Raw genomic sequence first — 23,398 nt, forward strand, 5'->3', positions numbered from 1 at the left:
CACCAAAGGCCTACACATAATGCTAGTTATGTCCCTGGTTGAAATGTCCTACTCTGAATAATTAGCACAGTGCTTTAAAAACAACAACAACTGGACACTGCCTATAAATCAAAGACCTTCTCACACACACACACAGCATGGAATGAATAGCTGGTAAATATATTGCATGTTCCATCCTGCTGCCTGTTTATCTGTGGAGGAGTGCATGGTATTTAAAAATATTTAAGAAATGCTTTTATGAGATTTTTTATGTCAATTGTATTCATCCTCCCATACATTCACTCCCTTTTTAATAATGATGTCAGTCACACGTTATTTGCTGTCACACAGGAACACTATAAAAACGTTAAATTTTCTCTGCTCTCTGCTGGAATGATCTGGGATTGAATAAAAAATGCAGTTTCAGTGACTTTTGGTTTCATCAGTATGAAAAAATTTGAGTGCAAACCCATAAGAACAACACAGAATTCTCAAAATAATAATAATAATAATAATGAATAATAATAGTTTTTCCCAACACTGCCCTTCATCATGCATGTCTTACGGAAATTTCTTTTATTGTTCAACACCGTGGAAATTATGCATCTTTCAAACAAAGGCTAGATTTGCTTGACTGTTACACCACACAGGACTGAAAGGTTTATTGGATTCCTTGTCTATTAAAGTATAGTAAAATCTGTTCATCAGTGGTGGGCCTGAGATTGACAGTCAGTCTAGATAATATTCAGTGAGTCTGGGGACTGATGAGTCATTGATTAGACCATAGATAAGGAAAACTGGTCTAATGATAGAATTTGTGACATCTCAATCATTGTCCGGTGAGTTGGAATTTTTAATTAAGCTATTGTTAAAGAGAAAATCCACTTTGATTTGATTTTTTCTCTTAGAAACTATCAAAATGTGTACGTTTACTTCTCTGCTTCAATAGCTAGTGTAAAGTGACTATGATTAAAATTTTGATGTTAAGAATCTTACATTACTTTTATCTTACTATTTTGAGCTTCATGGAACATTAATGTGGTTGTAGTTATAGGCATACTTCTGTGGATAATTTTATTGACTCCCAAACATATACTGAAAGTTCTTTGGACTAGATCTGTACTTTTCATTTTCAATAGCTTTTTATTAAAATTGATTGTAAAAAGTCTTTTTAAATATTTTCATTAAGATTTGGAATATGGAGTTTTTGACCTGGAAGGGAGCTTAGAGACAATTTAGTCCATTGCCTTAATTTTCCTAGGAAAATGAGCCTTCACAGTTAAGTATGTGCCTACCAGCACTGATCAGGTTAGTAACTATAGCTGGGATAAGAACTGAGTCTTATGAGGTACCCTTCAGTGTTCTCCTGATGAATCCTGAGGCTTTTTAGTTTTTATTTTCACTCATGGACGTCTAAACCTAATTGCTATTAAATGTCATCACAATACTCCATTCATGTTTGCCTGAATATGAACCCTAGAACTACTAAATATACAAGCTTTTTGGAAGTCATTTCTACAGAGTAGCAAGTCATGGAAAATGATTACAGAAACATATTACAGATATTTATGGGAGAAGCTTCTCACATTTGCAAGAAGCATTACAAACCTATTGCGTATTTTCAAGTGATTTGTAAGTGAGCTGTGACAAAAATACTAATCACCTGTGTTTCTCCTTAGATTATGTATTTTTCACTGACTGGAGACTGGGTGCTATTGTTCGAGTCAGGAAAACAGATGGTGGAGACATGACAGTTATCAGAAGTGGCATCAGTAATATAATGCATGTGAAATCATATGATGACAATATCCAGATTGGTGAGTGAGATTGCCAAGCTCTTTTATATGGATATATTTATTTAATATGGTAGCTCCTTTTTTCTTTAAGGACTTATTATTAAATATAGATCCTGATAGTTTTATATTCCTGTCACCCAGATAGTTTAGTACTGTAGGACTTAAAAATCTCTGTTCAACTCTGCTAACTCTAAAAGCATTCCTGGAAAAAATACATTTTAGCACTTCTCTGTTTTTATATTGAATGTTATATTTGATAGGTTGATTTCCAAGAGGGAGCTACTTTTTAATATTGGTCTCAAAAGTTTTCTTTTCCATTTGTTTTTCTTCACAAACCACAGCTGCGATCAATGTAATGGAAATGTGATGAACTCACTATCTCAGGACATTGCTTTTTTAGGTTCTAACTATTGTAACCGACCCACTCATCCGAATGGCGACTGCAGCCACTTCTGCTTCCCAGTGCCAAATTTCCAGCGGGTGTGTGGTTGTCCCTATGGAATGAGCCTGACTTCCAATCACTTGACGTGCATGGAAGACCCGGCCCATGAACCACCCCTGGAGCAGTGTGGCTCCTTTTCCTTCCCATGCACCAACGGCAGATGTGTGCCCAGCTACTACCGCTGTGATGGAATTGATGACTGTCATGATAACAGCGATGAACATCTATGTGGCACATTTAGTAAGTAGCTTATACACTGGAGATGAACAGAGAGAGGTGGGCTTTAAAAAAAAGCTTGGGTTATCTCTATGGGAAAAAGTATCCTTTAAAGTTTCAGATTTTAGGAAGCTAGACAATAAATATCATTCATAGATAATGTTATAACTGATTTCTCACATTGATTTGGACTATCTTCAATAAAGTATCTTTTTGACACTGACTGTTTGGACCAATGCAGAGTCATTACATTTTGTCAAGCTCCTGAAAAAGTTAAATCAAAACAAACTAGTATCTGAGAGAATGGTATCACAGAATTGGTACTACCAATAATAGCTTTTGAAAATCTCTTGGCCTATACTCCTCCCCACCCTCCTTTGGTGTAAAATGAATTAGGGGTGAAATGGTGGTCTTCATCTTTGTATTCTTCTGTTTATGGTAATCTAGTTTATACATTTTGGAGTCTAATAAATGCTATTTCAGAATACAAAAGTATTCCATTAAAAAATAAAAGATAAAGGACAGAAGAAATCTCAGAAATCTCTAACAAGGTGAGATGAATAGTAATAATAACCTGTCTTTTTAGAGAAAAAGAAGAGTAACAGATTTGAAAATAAAAATGCCCAGTTGTACATTTTTCTGAAACTTCTTAATTTTTTTCCTTTTGTGTATTACTTTCCTCTTTCTAAAGGTGCAGATTTCCCCCAAATATTTTATTAATTTGCATTTTTCAAATGACACACTTTCAAGGTTTCTGTAGACCAAGGTTGAAATTGTTATTGGAGGAAGTAAGCTTAAAAGTAAAGGATGGGCCTTACAGTCACACCAACGACAGTTTTAATCCTGGGCAGATTCCTAAAGCTCTCAAAGCCTCAGTTTCCTCATCTGTAAAATGCAGATAATTATGTGTACCTCACAGTATTCTTCTGATGATTAAGAGAAAGAAAAAAAAAAAAGCATGTAGAAAAGTGCCTGGCTTATGATAATTGCTAAGTAGCTGCCAGACAATGGTGATGATGATGATAATGAGGAGGAGGACTTGAATGACTTGCAATTTCTCCTTATTTTGTATCATGCTCCTTGAAAAAGGAGAAGAATTGCGCCTTTACAAGGTAAGAACCATTTAAAAGGCTGTAAAAACAAATGTCATCATGACCAGTTTGTTTCTGTTGTAGATAATTCCTGTGCACCTTCAGCGTTCACCTGTGGCCATGGGGGAGAGTGCATCCCTGCACAGTGGCGCTGTGACAGGCACAATGACTGTGTGGATGGCAGTGATGAGCAGAACTGCCCCACCCGGCCACACGTTTCCTGCCCTGCATCTTTCTTCACCTGTGATAATAACCTCTGTATCTCAAGGAACTGGCTCTGTGACACAGATAATGATTGTGGGGATGGATCTGATGAAAAGGATTGCAGTAAGTTTTGAATGGATTTCTCTTGGTTGATTGATCATCTTAGTCAATAGATTTGAACAATCAGTAGGCCTAGCATAAATTCCTCTAAGCCTCACACAATTTTCATTGTATCTTAGCCACTGTTATTCCATCTGTTGGTCTTTGTATCAATAGGCTATAAGAGCAAACATGGGTAGCTTAGAGTCCTACTAAATATTGAGTTTTGGGGAAGCAAAGTGAGGACTGTCTCTGATGTCTAATGTCCAGATAGAAACTGAAAAAAATCCCTCAACTAACTATTCTGATATTTAAAACAAATTTGTTTTTTTCCAAATCATATAAACATGTCCAGACATTTGGCTCTTGTTTTTCTTTTCATTTGACACAGGCAAAAAGGCAGTAGAATAAAGAAGCACAGAACATTTACATATCATCAGTCTTATCCACCTGCTTTTTATCTTACCCGTTCTAGTTTTCTTTATGTTGTTTGTTTTCATGTCTGCAATAATAATTTAAGGTGGAGTAAATTTCCCTGGACTAAGTTCTGGTTTTGGCTGCATGACTAGGCAAGTCATTTTCCTTCTGGAGTAGATGAGCTTTAAGCTCCTTTCTAGCTTTCACATTTTATGAGTCTATAGTTAACACAACTTCATTGCTGGATGGGGCAGCCAGCACACCTGATTCTAAGGCTGTGTCTTTTCAGCAAAGTAGGACCCTGGTTTTTAGAATTGTTCTGCTTAGACCCTGGATTAAATCCAGTTACCATGATTTGTCTATACACCTTTGCTACTAGGCATGCAGACCATGCTAACCACTCTGCCTCGCTAGGTTCCATTAGCTTTGGTGTTGTCCTAGACTTGCTCTAGTGTTCGTGAAGTGTAGTCCATGATGCTTACTTTCTAAGTTTGGCCTGTTTTTCAGGGTGTAATCACTGCTTTTGACTTTGCCCATAATCTTTTTATTAATGTTCTCCCAAACTGTCCTAATTTTGTGTTTTTGCTGGGCTGACTTTGGCAATGTGGCTGATTTGAAGGAATTTTGAACACATGTACAATTGAGATAACTCACCTATTTCTTTAGCATTTTTCAGTTTGGCTCTGATACCCACTGGACAAGAAATAAACTGTTATTTGTTTTTGTTTTTGGATGACATTAGACTTTACAGCAACCTGCCAACCTAGTCAGTTTCATTGCCCTGACCATCGGTGTATTGACCTGTTTTATGTCTGTGATGGGGACAAGGACTGTGTTGATGGATCTGATGAGAACGGTTGTGGTAAGTGGATTGCTTTATTTTTGTTCATGCTGTTTAGAAAAATACCAGTGTTTAGTCATTTTCTCATTGAGCTGATTTCTAATGCTTTTCTCTTTCATTCTTAGTAATTAATTGCACTGCTTCTCAATTCAAATGTGCCAGTGAGGATAAGTGTATTAGCAACACATATCATTGTGATGGTGTTTTTGACTGCAGTGACCACTCTGATGAGAAAGACTGTCGTAAGTACCATTCACCCAGAATGTTTCAGATGAAGAAATCATTTCATTTTACCAGCATTGATATTGCTATAGATTTTCTCTAACTCAGACAAACTGGAGGAAAGATAGTCTGAATTACAAAGTATTATCAAAGGAATGCATTATTAAACGTATAATAAAGTTGCCAAGGCATTACCAAATAATGACTTATACTTTGTGAAGTAAGTGATTGTGTAAGTGGGCACTTTTAAATAATTTCCTAGGTAGGTTAAATATTTCTTAGATATTTTTGTTCTTACTATTAATTTTAACTAGGACATCCCAAATTAGTGTGTTTAAAATTTTTGAGACATAGTAAATAAAAAATATTTTTTTAATTTTATTATTTTTAAAAATTTTATTTTATTTTACTTTTCCCATCACCTTAATTGATTCTTTTAAATCTCAACGTGGAGGTAAAATGATTGTATGGATATGGTATGGAGCAGAATTAGATATTGACTCTAATGAATTCATTCTTTCAGCTGTTATTGGTTGAACCTCTGCTAAGATATTATATATGGTATTTGTCCTTAGAATCTGGAAAGAGAAATTATAGAATGTAAGAAACAATTAAAGCAAGGTGGACAGTTACAAGGGCCTTTAAAATGATACAGATAAAATTCTTTGGAGGGTCAGAGAAAAGAAATTCCTTTTACTCAGAGGATTCAAGGAGAACTTTGTGGAATATAAATCTGATGGACCTAAATGTTCAAAAGCTAGAAACCTATAATGAACAGGATTTATTATTGCCTACATTTTGTGTTACATGGATTTTAAACTTGTAAAATGTTTTCCATGAAGTGGTCATTTGTTTGAATAATGGTATTTTATTGATCTCAGAAAGAGGAAAGGAGAGGGAGAGAGATAGATAGAAACATCAATGATAGGAAAGTCATTGATCGGCTGCCTCCCCCCCCCCCCCCCCGGGGCCCAGGGATCAAGCGCCCCCCACCCCCACCTCGGGGATCAAGCCTGCAATCCAGGCATGTGCCCTGACCGGGAATCAAACCTTGATCTCCTGGGTCATAGCTTGATGCTTAACTGCTGACCCACACTGGCCTCGCTGAGTACAGTGGTAACTCGGTTTTCCAATGTCTCCGTTGACAAACATTTCGGGTTACAGACGTTGTAAACCCAGAAGGAAATGCTTCAGTTTTCGAACACGCCTTGGAAGTTGAACATGCCACAAGGTTTCTGCTGAGGGCAAGATCCTGAGGCTTCGCTGTTGGCTGTTGATCCCTCGGTTTTTGAACATTTCAGAACCCGAAAGGTCTTCCTGAATGGATTACATTTGAAAACCGAGGTACCACTGTATTGGTATTTGGAACATAAAAAGCAGGTTTCTATCAAATCTGCCCAATCAGAAAAGAAGTGTTTAAATCTATGGATAAAAAGCAAAGTTAAATAAAATGCTTACATACTTTGTAGGTGTGTACCATACCTAGAAATTCGTAATCATTAATTTTCCTGTTTCACATTGAAAATATAGACTTTTGTGGTGATCTGAGGTTAAACTTCCAGGTATCAATGACTTGCTGTTGCCTTACTAGGTCCCTGGTGGAGTGAGGAAGTTAGGACTTACTTCTGTGAAATAGGGAGATAGTTCTTATTTATCTCTCAAAGACTGCTTGATGAACAGTGGAAATTTGCAAAGAATTAAGGGCTTACTGTCACCATTTGTTTACTTAATGTGTGGTTTCATTGGATACAGCTCATTTGAGGAACAATTATAACATCCAAATGTATGATATTCAAAATAACCATAGATAATTAAACTCAATTGAAATGCTCCAATGATTCTTTTAATAAAGAGACAGGTACAGTGCAGCTGGGTGTGGCTCAGCGGTTGAGCAGCGGCCTAGGATCCAGGCGATCGGGGTTCGATTCCTGGTCAGGGCACATGTCCGGGTTGCGGGCTGCAGCCGATCAATGATTCTCTCATCATTGATGTTTCTATCTCTCTCTCTTCCTCTCCTTTCCTCTCTCTGAAATCAATAAAGATATATTTAAAAAAAAAAAAAGAGACAGGTACATTTTATGCTTTATTCTGTAATTGAATGAACATAAGAAATGCAGGAACTAGAATGTGCTTTTGACTCGACTTATCTTCTATTCAAGAGTTGTGTATCATGTTCTTTGTTGTCAGATCAATTGATCAGACACATAAAGATGCCTATCTGCCACAATGTTGGAGAAGACACTATATGTATCATTTTATATTTTAATATTTATTTTGCCATAGTCATTATTATAAGCCTACCATTGATCCAAAATCATTTCCTCTAGGGATTACGTAAAAGGGATTATAAATTGCATTCACAAGCCTGTTTTCCCCATGCTTTTTTTTTTAGCAACCAGGCCTCCTGGTATGTGCCATCCAGATGAATTTCAGTGCCAATCAGATGGTCTCTGCATCCCGGGGAACTGGGAGTGTGATGGGCACCCAGACTGCATCCATGGATCTGATGAGCACAATGGCTGTGTGCTCAAGACCTGCTCTCCATCTCATTTCCATTGTGACAATGGAAACTGCATCTACAGAGAGTGGGTCTGCGACGGGGACAATGACTGCAGGGATATGAGTGATGAGAAGGACTGCCCTACTCAAGCCTTTTACTGTCCCAGTTGGCAATGGCAATGCCCTGGCCATAGCATCTGTGTGAATCTGAGTGCAGTATGTGATGGCATCTCTGACTGCCCCAATGGGACAGATGAGTCCCCACTTTGCAGTAAGTTTTCTGACCATAGTTTACTGGCCATGAATTTATTCTGACCAGTGGCCTGCTGTGCATCACCATTGTTATAATCACCATGTAGCTTTTAAGGAAAGGATTTCAGCTCCTCTCTGAGTTCAAATCTGTGTAGGGATAGCCATCATGATTCAAATAAATCATCACTGGATAATATTTCTCATTAAACCCTTTGCACTTGGTTCTGTGTTTTTACTTCTTTTATATCATTGTTTTTAAAAACTAAGATTAAATGAGGCTGTTAGATTGTCAAATTAAATTGGTTCTGTTGGTAATGTGCTCATAAGTTTTTCTAACTTTAATATTTTCTAATTTCAATCAGAACTTGCCACAAAACAAATGAGGTCCGGGGATTTGTGTTTGCTGAGATTAAAATTCTGTGATTGGCATGTAATCCTAATTACTGTCCTTTCTTTCTTTCCTCTTTAATCAATGCTCACTCTCAGATGAACCCCAGCCAGGTATGATCACAAAGTATTTTTTATTTTTATGATTTTATGTGTTGTATTTGTGCTGAAAATGTTCTAATCAGTTTGACTTACTTCCCCTTCTAGTGCATGTTTTGTATCCTGACTCTTATAATAAGTTACGTGGAAATAGAGGGCATTTTCATCCCCAGGCATGTGAGCTGTCTTTGGGTGGCTTCAGGCATTGCCATTTGGCCCTGAAAGTAAAGAATGATGGCATGTTAGTGGATCTGTGCCCTCTAATGTTCCAGTTGCCTTTTTCCTCCCACTTGTTCACTTTCATAGACCAACTAGCCCTTGCTCATAATGTCAAAGTCTTACCTTCTATTTCTATATAGGTAGAAGAATATCAGAAGGCAAATGAGAAGCAATTTAGGGTCTCTTTGCATGCTTTATCAATGGTGGTTGTGTTTCTTGATACCAACAATATTTTCCCGAGTTTCTGTCATTGCACTAAATGGAATTATAATAGAGAGTTGTAGTGAAGAAAATGGTCCAAATCCTTAGGCCTATCAGAGCAGACACTGACTAGCCTGTGGAGTTCATCCAAGTGAATGCTGCACTTAGCTCTTACCTGAGTATTATGCTGAAGGTGGCCTGAGACAATATGACAAATATTTACAGCAGAGTGAACCAAAGAAGCAAAGATTCCTCACTTTTCCCCTTTCTGATTCTCTTTTTTAATTCTAGACCAGGAGAGCTGCTCAAATTTAAATGCTGGTTGTACTCACCAGTGTGTTCAAGGGCCCTTTGGGGCTCAATGCATATGTCCAGAGGGATACCTGCTTGCCAATGATTCTAAGACCTGTGAAGACATAGATGAATGTGACATTCCAGGTTTCTGTAGCCAGCATTGTTACAATACGAGAGGTTCTTTCCGGTGCTGGTGTGATAAAGAATACATGTTAGACACTGATGGGAAGACTTGCAAAGTTACAGGTAATGACTGAACTTGAAAGTGAATGAACTCCAGCCAGTTAACAACATACCCCAGAGCTTAAGATCAAACATTGCATGTAGACATTTGGCCATGTTGATCAGGAGTCAAATGGATGGATTACATAACCTCTTTAAATTTCAGTTTCTTGTGAGGATGAAATGAGTTATAATACATAAGGATTTTGTTGTACTTTGGAAAATAGAGGTTAAAACATACAGGTAGAAAATGATTTTTAAAATTATTTAGAATAATATCAATTTTTTGGATATTATTTAAAAATGATTTCTGTGTTTAAGTATCTTTATATAATGAGATTAATGAATTCAATTTACTTAATATTAATTCAGTTTCTACTATGTGAAAGTGATTATACTATGTATTAAGATATTAGTTCAGCTGCTTTCAATGACCAAATAAAGGAGACTAAAACAAAGTAGAGGGGATATTAGGAGGTAATTAGAAGTCTCTGACACAGCTGAATGCCTTGGGAAAAATAGCAATATTTAAGACATGATTCCTGCTATCAAGAAGCCTACAATCTAGAAAAGAAGATAAGGAAAGTACAAAGGTAACTATAATAAGAGGAAGAATGCAACTATAGTTCACTCCTGATTGATATTTAGACAATATAACTCAAATATACAAGAAAAATATTTCAGAGAAAGCTTATTTTAAATTCTCATGAAAATCAGCTAACTATTCAGGCAAGGAACAAAATGATTAAAAATCATTCTCATAGATATTTTTGTTTTTTCCCATTACTATACTTTGGAATTACATCTTCCTTTGTTACCAAAAGTATTACATGAAATATTTGAGATGCTTTAGCTTTGTTTTCTCCCAGAATCACTGACATTTTTGCATTTTCTTCTTGGACAGCATCTGAAAGTCTTCTGTTACTTGTGGCAAGTCAGAACCAAATTGTTGCTGACAATATTACCTCTCAGATCCACAATATCTATGCACTTATCGAGGATGGCTCTCACATTGTAGCTGTTGATTTTGATTCCGTCAGTGGTCGTGTCTTTTGGTCTGATGGAACTGAGGGGAAAATCTGGAGTGCATTTCAAAATGGAACAGACAGAAAAGTAGTAAGTACCTTTCTACTGACCTGTGGCATGACTAATTCCCCTGTCTTGGGTCTATTTGCTTACTCCCCAGTGAGAAAGGCCCTACTGCAACCCAGGCAGCTCTCATATTCCCCTTTGGGCCAAATTGTACCCAAGAGGCCTGGAGATTTGTAACTCCAAATCTATGGGTGTTTTAGATAAGAATATGGCCTCTGAAGGCAGATCCATTCCTCTGAATTCTAGGTCACATGATGCAGAGGCTTCAAAAATCTATGTGGTTTCCTTTGCAATTTTTTTCTGATATATGAGAGCAGAAGAAAATGCAAGGGAGTTAAGGGGTTGCTTTTCTTAGTTTTAATTTAATTATGTTTCTCAATCCATCTCCCAATTTTATTTCTTGACCCTTGATGGTTATATTTCCTCTGCTCCTTAGAACTTTATTTTGTAATCATTGGCACTTAATAAAGATCTTACTTTTGGCATTATAAATATAAAGTTTCATAGGGTTGACAATTTAGTGAATGGATAGAGCTTTTGTTAATTGAAAACGCTTTGAAACGAAAATGAGACTATACACTAATTCAACCACAGAATCATCCTAGAGTATTCAGTTCTACAAAACCTTGTATATTTTCCCTATAAAAACATAGTGTTGATTAGGTGATTAGCTACATGGGAAGACAATTTATAATGCTCATAATCAATCAATCATAGGACAAGTTAGGTGCTTTATTCCAGATTTTCATATAATTTTCATGTTATCATTCATTTATTCTCTTTATAATTCTCTCTTTATTCATTTTTGCCTTTAGGTACTTGACAGTGGTGTCACCATGACTGAAAGTCTTGTGGTAGATTGGGTGGGTCGCAATCTTTACTGGACAGACTATGTTCTGCAAACAATTGAAGTCTCTAAACTGGACGGGAGCCACAGGACTGTGCTGATTGGTCAAAATGTAACAATGCCAAGGGGACTAGCTATAGATCCCAGAGTTAGGTAAGACTTTTTTTTAGTGATGTTGCCTTGACATGGTTATAATGAAGGAAAAACAACAGGAGCATGATGTGACTGATAGGCATATCATAAAATTTAAAATAATCCTTGGTTTACATATCTCTGTAGCAGTGCTAGGCATCCAGCTGGTTGTTGCTATCCTTTCTTTATCTGAATAATCTTTGTCATAAAGTACACAACAGCAATTGGTTGTTTACTTTAAGACTACATTGATTTATTAGCTTGGCAAGACAATTATGGAAATGATTGTTGTAGAATTATATAATTAAGTTTCTAATCAATGCACACAGTAATATTCCATGGATGGGTCAATTTGCCTTAACTTTGATACCTCATGGTTTCATAAAAAATTTTAAAAAGCCAGATTTTTCTGCTTCTGTTTCATGTTGTTTACTAGCTTTCCCTTTTACGTATTACAAGGAAGAAAATTTTTGCCTATTGGTCCTAAAGGGAAGGAGAAATTCTCCCAAGTGCTTAGAAACCTCTGAGGGCCTCCTTTCTTGAATTCACTTAGATTCTCTTAGATTCTTGTCTGCAGGATGGCAAGTTGGGCAAATTATGTTCAGCGTGATGCAGACTTCTCGATATTGCAGAGTATTACACAACAGTGAAATTTATGATTAATCTCTGATGATAAAGAAATTGACTCTTAAGCATGGAAGGGCAGGCCATCAAGGACAGGTGGATTTTTCGAGATCAAATACTTGTGGATTATATAGAAATGAATTGGCATTGAAACATTTTAGTGTCATAATGTACTGCATGTTTTATGAACATTATAAAAACACCTAAATGGCTTGTGATTCCATCATGGTTACAGTTTTACTTTGCAACACTCAGAGGAAATAACAAGCTCTGTGTATATATTCTGAACTAAAGATGATTTATTTTAAGTAGAGTATAAACATGATGTTTTATCACTTAAGACGACAGGGTTTTTTTTTCTATATTGAAAGATATCCTCTCCAATTGGTAACTTATTTCTTTTCACAGTGACCATCTGATGTTCTGGTCTGACTGGGGCCATCACCCCCGTATAGAGCGAGCCAGCATGGACGGCAGTTTGCGCACCATTATTGTTCAAGACAAGATTCTATGGCCCAATGGCTTAACTATTGACTACCCCAACAGACTGCTCTACTTCTTGGATGCCTATCTTGATTACTTAGATTTTTGTGATTATGATGGACAACATCGGAGGCAGGTGATAGCCAGTGATTTGGTAAGTTGGTAGGGAGGAAAAGAACTGACATCACAATAGTGTTCAGTGGAAAGCAGAAAGAGTTACAAGAAAAGGAAAAATTTTAATTTTTGTGTTACAGACATTATATGGTCAATCCAGGAAATATCAGCGGGAATAAGGGCCAATCCATCTGTTATTACTAACTGAAAATATGTATTTTTATTCTAGTTCATGGTCAGATTGCTCGTATGATTTTAGTTGATCTGTAGATGCTAATCTGTACCTTTAAAAAGTGTTAAGCAAATATTAATAATTTAATTATATTTACATTCTCAATTAATCGTAGCCTGTTTTCTGCTTTGTGTTTTTATTCAGGAAATTCTGTGGAATTTATTTTCACAAGTTATGGGAAAATACAGAAAATGTTTATTTTACAAAGATCTGTTAATGACTTCTATTTAAAATTGTCACTGTTTATAGTTTTGTGACCTGAAGTGACCCTGGGAGGGCCTCCCTACCTTCAGGAAATATGCACCTAAGCTGTATCAGATTTATGTGCATCTGTGGGTGGCAGAACAAGACAGTGGGAACAGCACTGGAGAAGAGTGGTGACAATGGGGTGGGGGCTAAAGGCCTTAGAAGTAAGGGATCCAAACAAATCACCTTACTTTCTGCACTTTGGTTTTGCTTTCATTTGTAAAATGGATGCCCAGTGTAATTACCAGAGTAAAAATGAAGACTCAGAGGCACATGTATGTGAAAGGATTTTGAGTGGTATAGTGGGCAATAGGTCAAGCAGTCTATTTTTTGTCTGTCTCTTGAACAATGACTTCCCTACGTTTTTATTAAATAACTAAATGCTAAAGGAAGCCATCTCTTTGGTATCCTTTTCTGCTTTGTTCGCCTTGGTTTTTATTTCTGGGCGAGATCTCATTGTTTTCCTCTGCTTCACAGATTCTGCGGCATCCCTATGCCCTAACTCTCTTTGAGGATTCCGTGTACTGGACTGACCGCGCAACTCAACAGGTTACTCAAGCCAACAAGTGGCATGGAGGGAACCAGTCAGTTGTAATTTATAATGTGCACCAGCCCCTTGGCATTGTTGCAGTTCATCCTTCGAAACAGCCAAATGGTAAATGAGAGATAATTGAGAGAGAGAGAGAGACATCTCTCCTGGAAATAGCTTGGAAAACACTTATTCTGGAAATGTAAAATGCACAATGTTGCAGACCCATTTATTTGGGCAACGAATTTTCCTTCCTTTCCTCTTTACTAATATCTACCATGGAAAACTCAAATTTTATATGTAACAACAGAAGATTTAAATTGTGTCATTTTATTTAGCAATTGGCTACTGCCTCTGTGACTTTTCTCTGAGTCTCAGTTTCCTCGGTTGACAAATACAGCATAGGCCAGACACGTAAGTCCCTTAGATCCTTTGATCACTACTATTTATTTTTAGGACTCATTTATTGTGGCACCGTTGCCCTGCGGGTGCTCTTGTGTGGCTACCCGTCATCCTAGAGTTCGTGGTGTGGGTGGCTAGGTGATTTAAAAATTTGATTTTGGAAGTGTTCTTTCTAGTGTGAGGAGGGGATAAATTACTTAATCTCTCCTCATAACTCGGAAATAGGTTCTCATCACATCAGAATCTGCCCCTGTTATCTCCCTGGTCTCTTCTCTTTTCCCACTCACTCTTGCCACATTGGGCTTCATAGGATTTCATTTTGGTCCTAAAGCACAGCAGGCAAGTTTCTACCACTGAGCTTTTGCACTAGCTCTTCCCTCTGCCTGGAACATCTCTCCTCCAGATTTCTGCATGTTGCTCCTTCATGTCATTTAGGATTCTATCAAATGCTCCTTGCTGGCCCTGCCTAAAATCACCTCCCCTTCTCATAGTTATTTTGCTCTTTACCCTCACATTCTGAAATTATGCAATGTATGAGTTTAGTTCTGTGTCCTTAGTTAGAATATCTGCCCCATGTTTGCAGTATTCCCAGTGCTTGGAGTGGCAGTTGGTACATAGTGAAAGACTTAACATTTTGGAGTGAATGAATGGATTAATGAACCTGACAGGGTATGTAATATATAAGGTCTAGTGGACATCCTGTGAGCGTGGGATGCACACAGGATCCCTTTCATCAAGGAGCAGAGACAGGCAGAGATGTCATCATTAGAAAAATACAGGATTATTATCTAGCCCAAACTTGGTCAACAGTGGGTAAATGTAAAAGTCACATAGGGGCACACACCTTAGTTTCATTTAATGTGAAAAGATCTTTTAGGCCAGGCAAGGAGACATAATATTTACCATCATATTTCCATATTAAGCTCAAGATTACTCAGTGGCTATTTGTTCATAATCTGGTTATAGACAGGATTGATCTGTAACTTTGGGCAAGTCACTCCTCTCTCTTACACCTCTTATGAATTTTATGTTGAAAACATGGTGTTAGGGAAGGGTAAAGCAGTTTAGGGAAAAAATAAAACCAACAGAGGTGACTTCATGTACTTGTGTCTTCAAATACTGGGGACCTCTGGGAGGACAGGAACAGTATGACTTAGTACATGTTTTAAAATTTTCTTATTTAAATAGAGAGATAATTGACATATAACATTGTATCAGTTTTAGGTTATACAGCATCATTTGAAATATGTGTATATTGTGAAATGATCACCACAATAAATTTAGTGAACATCTATTATCACACATAGTTTCAAAAACATTCTTTTTTGTTTGTGATGAAACTTTTAAGATCTACTCTCTCAGCAGCTTTCAAATATACAATGCAGTAGTGTTAACAATGGTCATCCCTAGAACTGATGGGTCTTCTCATTGGAAGTTAGTACCTTTTGACCACCATCACCCATTTTACTCACTCCCCACCCTTTGACTCTGACAACCACCAATCTGTTCTAAGTTCCTTATTTTTTTTAATTTTACATGTAAGTGAGATTATACAGTACTTACCTTTTCCTGACTTATTTCACTGATTATAATGCCCTCAAGGTCTATCCATGTTGTTGCGAATGGCAGGATTTCCTTTTTTATGGCTGAATGATATTCTGTCGTGTATGTGTATATATAAATGCCTGTCACATTTTCTTTGCCCATTCGTGTATACTTTAATATGGGTTCTTTCCATTCAGCAATATTTACTTCTCTTTCTATTGCAGGCATAAATTCATGTGCCTTTGCCCGCTGCAGCCATCTATGCCTGCTTTCCTCACAGAGGCCACAGCTTTACTCCTGTGCTTGTCCCTCTGGATGGAGCCTCTCTCATGATTCTTTGACTTGCCTGAGAGGTACAGTATGCCCTTTAAGTGTGCCCTGAAGGTGGCCTTGCCACAGGGTGCAAAGCCGTGCAAGCTCTAAATCACTTGCAGATGGAGTGTGTGCTGTGTTCCCTTCGATTCAGCAGGAGTCTGCACAGTGCGTGCTGTATGGGGTGGCTTAACCGAGCACCTCAGTTGTTGTATAGTTTCTGTATGTGGAGCTAATATTATGTGTGCATATGATTCAACAGCCCTTAACATCACATTTTCTCTTACCTGGTTACAGTTAGACAAGCTATGGTAATGGAAAGTTACAAATTCTGCACTTAAGTTAAGATTCTTTTTTTAAATTTCTTGTTTTTCTTTTTTATTGAATTTTTGGGGTGACACTGGTTAATAAAATTATACAGGTTTCAGGTGCACAATTCCACAACACACCATCTGCGCACTGTATTGTGCGTTCACCATCCCACGTCAAGTCTCCTTCCATCACCATTTATTCCCCCCACACCCTCCTCGACTGCTTCCCCCCCCCAGCAATCACTGCACACTGTGTCCATGCCCATGAGTTTTTTTCTCTTTTTTTCCTCTCAATCCCCCCCCCCCCGGCAGCCCCCCAGACCCTACACCTGACAGCAGCCAGCCTGCTCTCTATCTATGAATCTGTTTCTGTTTTGCTTGTTAGATCATTTTGTACATCAGATTCCACATATGAGTGAAATCATATGGTGCTTGTCTTGACATTATTGTATGGCTTCATTTTTCAGGATCCTTATCTCATTTTTAGTCTCATAACCAATAGTCAATGATGAGTGTTGTAGCCTAGGTCTTCCTACTGCAGTTTCAGTACCTTGACTGTTATTATCTGATACTTTAAAAATATAAGTTTCTGCTCTATGAAATATTTAAAATGATTATTTGAGCAATTTAATCTTTATCTCATCCTAGATAATTTACTGGGTTGATTGAAGAGTATGTGGAGGGTTATACAAGTACTTTAGGGAGTAAGAAAGGAAGGAAAAGATGTAGTCAATCTACAAAAGAGATTTCTTCTGGAGTATGTACTTGATCCATGATAAACTCTGTTAAAAAAAATCATTTGCCTTTGCTTAAAAATCTAGAGAGTTATTCTAAACTCAAGTTTCTTTCATTTCTCCATGAAGAGGAGTGAATGTGTTTTGATACTCATAAAAATGGCTGTAGATAAGTTCAAATGAAATGTTTAATGATTAAAAAAAAAATTCCTAAAGGGAGAGAAAATAGAATCCTAATCTAGAGAGAAATTTAGTTTTCAAATGGAATCCAGGTGTGGTGTTTTACAGATTATGCAGATGTAGGCTTATTCCATCAGCATGTAATATTTTACAATGATGCTTTCCTGGTGAAAGATTTTAATTATTGGTAATGCTTATAAAGGGATTAGCATTTGCCATTTTTCTTCAGAGACTTATTAGGAACCTAATCTTTGTTGACATTGTTTAATTTAGTGTGTCCTCAATGTCTTTCAGCAGAAGATTGAACTGGGCTCTAGATATTTTGGATATAAAGCATTCTTTCACCACACAAAGATTGTTGAATTGGGCGTTGGGGATTGGTGTAATCAGTATTACTGTCTGATGGTGATTGATAAATGTTAATTCTAAATAGTACCTTTTGTTGTTTCACAAATAATTCCACTAGTGGTTTTGACCTTACTGAGGTGGAACCTTTTCACTGTTTCCCAACTGGCTTCTCAGTACCACTTGGGTAACTGAGTGTCAATGTGTGTTAAAAGTTACACATTTTTTTTCCAACAAGAAGCTTAGAAGACTTGTTAACATTTGTAGATGAAAACATTTTACTTGACTTACACTTTAAAATATACTTTAAAATATACTTTAAAATAGTGTTTATTTAGTGTCTGGGATATCTTTGGAAATGTTTATGTGGTAAGGTTTAGGGAAAAGCAGATGCTAAGTTTGGCCATGTATAAACATGCCTTAAACAAGTCTGGAAGACAACACACACAAGTGCCAATAGTGGTTACAGTGGGGTAGGGGGATTATGGGAGGCTTCTTTTTTCCCCTAATTTTGTTATAAAATTTTAAAATGAGAACTTTCTTTGTATGAAATAGCTTTTTACCTTTTTGAAAGTATGTTCCCAAATTCCAAAAACAAATAAATAAAACTCAAATCAGAACATCTCCCTGGCACCCCCTAAAATAACCTCAAATCCAAAATAGGTTTTTGACTCAGTCTGAGGGACACCAGGCAGTTGCTTGGTAATTCTGTGCAAAAGGAGAAGGAAACACTCCTTGCTCCCGCTCTAGGAAAGGTTGCGGTGCAAGATCTGAGTTAAGTAGGACCTAGGTTTGGGAGTCAGAAATGTCACCTTTCTTTTGCAACATCAGTTTCCCATTTCTGATTGTCGTTCTTTCCACCTCCCTTCTTTGCTCACACAACTCTTAATGGAATCATGACATGAAAGCTAAAAGTGAAGAAACAGCCTTTCATTTCAAAAGAACTGAGACATACTGACCTTGGAAAGCATAAATATCACCCCCTCCCAAACCTTTCATTCAACCCTAGGTTCTTCTGTGCCTACTCCTTCCTGGCCTTTATCACTGGGAATCGTAAGGGCCCATGTACTTTGTCTTGCCCTCCACCTGGTTCGCTTATTGCTTGTGGCATACAGTGGTACTCAGTAAGTGTTGAGTAAATGATAAGCTTTCTAAAATATTTTTTTTTCACCTTCTCCAGTCCTGTGTTTTTTGCCCATTTGCTCCTTTATTGGTGTACAGTGTCATAAAATCACTCCCCCTTGTTTCTTTCTCACAGAGCTTGCTTCCTTTCTTCCTTTCTTCCTTTCTTCCTTTCTTCCTTTCTTCCTTTCTTCCTTTCTTCCTTTCTTCCTTTCTTCCTTTCTTCCTTTCTTCCTTTCTTCCTTTCTTCCTTTCTTCCTTTCTTCTCTTTCTTTCTTCCCTTCTTCCTTCCTTCCTTCCTTCCTTCCTTTCTTCCTTTCTTTCTTTCTTTCTTTCTTCTTCTTTCTTTCTTTCTTTCTTTCTTTCTTTCTTTCTTTCTTTCTTTCTTTCCTTCCTTCCTTCCTTCCTTCCTTCCTTCCTTCCTTCCTTCCTTCCTTCCTTCCTTCCTTCCTTCCTTCCTTCCTTCTTTCTTTCTTTCTTTCTTTCAAAGATTTTTATTGATTTCAGAGAGAGAAGTGAGAGGGAGAGAGAAACATCAATGATGAGAGAGTCATTGACTGGCTGCCTCTTGCAAACCCCCCACTGGGGATCAAGCCCCCAACCTGGGCATGTGCTCTGAATGGGAATTGAACCTCGATCTCCTGTATCATAAGCCAATGCTCAGCCACTGAGCCATGCTGGCCAGGCCCACAGAGCACTTTCCACGCACCCTCGTAGGCCACTTGTCTCAGTGGTCACATCCTGTCTGGTGCTTCTCTGGCATCATCCTTCACCTTGGCTCTCATATTTCCTGTCAGTGCAGAATTAAATGATACCCCACCCTGTGGTCCATTGCCCACAAATGTTCATTGGTGGTAAGCGCTCTCCAGTGCACCAGTGATCAGATAAAAGGCATGAGACACATCCCCAGAAAGGAGTAATGACCAGAGAAGGAGTAGAGCTGGGTAGTGCTTAAGGGACAAGTTCCTCGGAGAAATCAGAAAGGCCTATGTTTGATGGATGAGAAATGCAGAGTTTATAGGGTCCTAAACAGTGCTTTGGATGAGAATTCCTCTGGTTAAGCAATAGGAAAATTACCCATTAAAAGGGGCAGTATCAGGTTTTGAGTAAGTAAAATTTAAAATATTCCCAGTGAAATTGGGAAACTATTCTTGTTTTTATTGAACCAATGAGCAATTATAACATATAATCAATGAATAAATATCTCAGTATAATTTTGAAGTACATCTGAAACTGATAGCTTTTATTTTTTTATTACTGCTATGAAGTCAAATGAATTGAGTGGTAATTGATATTCATAAGTAGCACCTGGCCTGCACTTTTTGCAAAGTAGTGATTAAGAACTTCAGTTTTAGAGTCCAAGAGAGCCGGCTGTGTAACCTCTGTTAAATCGCTTCATTTCTTTGTGCATTGTTTGAAAGTTGTGTGTGTGAGGGTGTGTGGTGGGTTGTGGTAACTAGTTAACCAACAGGGTTATGAGGCTTCAGGGAGATAAGTTAAGTGAAATAATATTTGCCTGGTGTATAATGTGTGGCGCACATTCTCAGAAAGTGGGGCTGATTATTATGGCTATTGCAGTTAGGCAGAAGGGGGCAATGTGGAGCAGCTCTGAGAGGACATAACCTTTCACTGTGTTGTTTCCTGCAGAAGTCACATAGCCCTTGCAAGTCTCATTGTCCTTAATTGAAAACAACTCTGCAGGCTTGTTTTGAAGACTAAATGCTATATATTGCAGAACTTTGCAAATCAGGAAGCATTAATAGTTTCAAAATTTACTTTAAATTTGGACTAGGTTAGTAAATGTGAATTTATTCCTCAACAATAAAAATGCCAGGAACAAGGAAAAGCTAATGAGATGTGAAAATAACTAAAGACAAAAGTGTCAAATAGTCCTGCTGAAGATGTAAAGCTACTCAGATTATCAAAATAATCAAGCATCATCTTTAGCCCATGAAAATTATACAATGATTAATCATTTTATATTTTTGCATTAATTTGTGGGATATATATGTCTTAATACAAAATTCCCATTCCAAAGTTTTCTTTTTCTCAGAGAATTATAAAGTAAAACCCCACTCTTGAATTTCATTAATTTAGATTTGTTTTTGATAATGGGACTACGGTTAGGATAAAGACTATCTTTGAAAAAGGGCCTTATTATATTAAGGAGGAAGGGAGAGGGAGAGCGAGAGCTAGAAACATCAATGATGAGAGAGTCATTGATCAACTGCCTCCTGCACACCCCCCACTGGGAAATGAGCCCCCAACCTGAGCATGTGCCCTGACCAGGAATTGAACCAAGATCTATCTCCTGGATCATATGTCAATGCTCAACCGCTTAGCCACCCCTGCCGAGCTAGTTGGCAAATATTTATTAGGCAACTATTATATGCTAGGTCCTGGGGACATCATAAATAGTGAGTAAATCAGAAATAGTCACTGCCTTTTGGAAGTTAGAACCTAGTGTGGAAGACTGACATTAGTCAAACAACAATTGGTGAGATTATAAATTGGATTTATTTAATAATTAAAGTCTCTAAAAAATACTAGGCAATGCTTTGTAGAGTTGTTTTATTTTCTGAACATACTTAAAACTAATAAACTGCCATTCACTGAGAATAGTTTATGATTTCTTTCACTTTTTCCCCCCCAAAATCCAACTCTTCCTGTTATTCAGTATTAGTGAGGTTTTATCTCGGTAGAAAGGAAAGAACTTCTTCACTGTGGTGGGTGGCTTATCAGGATAAGGAACTCATGAAGAGTAAAGTAAACCTGCCTTGGGAAAGTCCAGGGGCACTGTGTGAGGAGTTGGAGGTCTGGTGACTCAGCAACGCACTGAAACCCAATGGAAGGCCCTGGACTGTCTGATGAAATATCTACCGTGCATTATATTTACTGCTGCAATGCTGCAATTGTAGTTAATTTCGTAAGATGGTAACAGTCCATTGCCTTTCATTACTTTAAATATCTGGGGATAGTGGGATATAATTTTGACTGATACTCTGTTATTTTCACAGATGATGAACCTTTCTTAATAACTGTAAGACGCAGTGTAATTTTTGGAATCTCCCTTCATCCTGAGGTGAAGAGCAATGATGCTATGGTTCCCGTATCGGGGATACAGAATGGTTATGATGTTGAATTTGATGACTCCGAGGAATTCATCTATTGGGTTGAGAATCCAGTAAGTTTTGAGTAACATTCAAAGTATATAACTTGTTCTCAAAGAGACTGCACTGATACCTTATTAGCAAATGCCTGCTGGGCTGATAAAAGGGAACTGACCCAGAAATAAATTAATTTACCCCTACATTTTAATTGTTTTTTTTGACTCAGTGAAGGATGTAAATGGGAAGTCGGGCTGGAGCAAAGATCAGAAAAAAACTCTTTAGCTTTAGAATAATGAGCACGCTTAAGCTACTGGGCATTCTTTATTCATGCAGCAAGTACCGTTTACCATTTGCCCTGCACTGAACTAGCCATGGTTCCAGCTACCTAGGAGCAGCAGTCACAAGGATTATTCTTAAGGAGCTTTAAGCTCATAGAAGATGTTAGACTAACATAAAAATGATCATAATGCAGGACAAAAAGCAGTAGTTCCTTAGGGGAATTCCCAGAGAAGCATTTGGTGTGATGCTGGGGCCTTCATTCAGAACCTTTGCCTTGAGGATAAACAGAACACGTCCCTTTCCCATTGGGCCCTTTCCTCACCCTTTAGGAAGGAAACCTGGGAGGACTGGGAAGAGGCAAAGAGAATACAAATGAGGAGGAGAGGAAAGATCTCTGTGTTTGGTACTTGTCACCACTGTGCAAAATATACTCCTGGCCTCCTGACTCTCACCTCAGACTTGGGTTATTTTTATGACTCTGGCCTGTGGTAATTAAGAAGTAAATTGCTGTAGCCAACATCAGAGGTTCTGAATGGTAAGTCTTGTGTATTCCTGTGACACACTTAAAAATCAGTGTTTTCAAAGTGTTGCTGCCATTAGCATTAGACACAGAAGCCACCCAATGGTTCTGAACCTTGGCCTCTTCCCCAAGTCCGAGGAGTGTTTAAGAAACACAGCAGCTGGCAGTAGCCGCAGTGAAGGAAGTGTTTTCATGGAGAAGCTTTGGCCTTAAAACAGTTCACCTCTCCATGGCTTTCTTTCCAGGGTGAAATTCACAGAGTGAAGACAGATGGCACCAACAGGACAGTGTTTGTTCCTCTGTCTAGTTTGGGCTCTTCTATGAGCCTGGCCTTAGACTGGATATCAAGAAACCTTTATTACACCAACCCTGGAACTCAGTCAATTGAGGTAATGATTCCATAATACTATGTACACAAACACTGGTTTATGATTCATGTAAAATCTGTTCTCAGGAAATGCTTTCATGGAATTTTGAGATTATTTTTAAGCAGAAACAAAAGCGAAGAGATATTAGTATTAGCTATCAAAGTCTCTGAAGCTAAGGAGAAAAACCAACTTAAAAATAAGGTATTGGATCTTTTTACTGCCCTATTTTGTTTCCTCCTAAATATCAATACTAACTTCTTTCTATAGAAGAATTTAAGATGTTTTATGAAAATATATAAAAAGATAAATAAAAAATTAAGTAAGGAATTCAGCATAAAGGGAAGAAGAGAGTAGCTGGGAATTTTCACTGTCTCTTCTCATCAAATCTTCA

At 37.6% G+C, this 23,398-nt stretch overlaps 1 protein-coding gene across 1 annotated transcript in view; it reads left to right on the plus strand.

Moving 5' to 3' along the window:
- LRP2 (LDL receptor related protein 2) overlaps positions 1–23,398 on the plus strand; it is a gene marked incomplete at its 5' end in the record, with an annotated part of 182,270 nt that overhangs the window by 80,316 nt on the left and 78,556 nt on the right. The window contains 14 exons of the mRNA XM_081141970.1: positions 1,659–1,796; positions 2,176–2,457; positions 3,609–3,851; positions 4,987–5,106; positions 5,211–5,327; positions 7,700–8,077; positions 9,256–9,504; positions 10,385–10,596; positions 11,388–11,572; positions 12,584–12,812; positions 13,728–13,905; positions 15,951–16,079; positions 21,748–21,914; positions 22,885–23,028. Of these exons, the coding sequence (XP_080998096.1) occupies positions 1,659–1,796; positions 2,176–2,457; positions 3,609–3,851; positions 4,987–5,106; positions 5,211–5,327; positions 7,700–8,077; positions 9,256–9,504; positions 10,385–10,596; positions 11,388–11,572; positions 12,584–12,812; positions 13,728–13,905; positions 15,951–16,079; positions 21,748–21,914; positions 22,885–23,028 (2,771 nt within the window). The remainder of the gene's footprint in view (positions 1–1,658; positions 1,797–2,175; positions 2,458–3,608; positions 3,852–4,986; positions 5,107–5,210; positions 5,328–7,699; positions 8,078–9,255; positions 9,505–10,384; positions 10,597–11,387; positions 11,573–12,583; positions 12,813–13,727; positions 13,906–15,950; positions 16,080–21,747; positions 21,915–22,884; positions 23,029–23,398) is intronic.

This window comes from Miniopterus schreibersii, assembly GCF_964146895.1.
Source record: "Miniopterus schreibersii genome assembly, chromosome: 7".
Taxonomy (NCBI): Eukaryota; Metazoa; Chordata; class Mammalia; order Chiroptera; family Miniopteridae; genus Miniopterus; species Miniopterus schreibersii.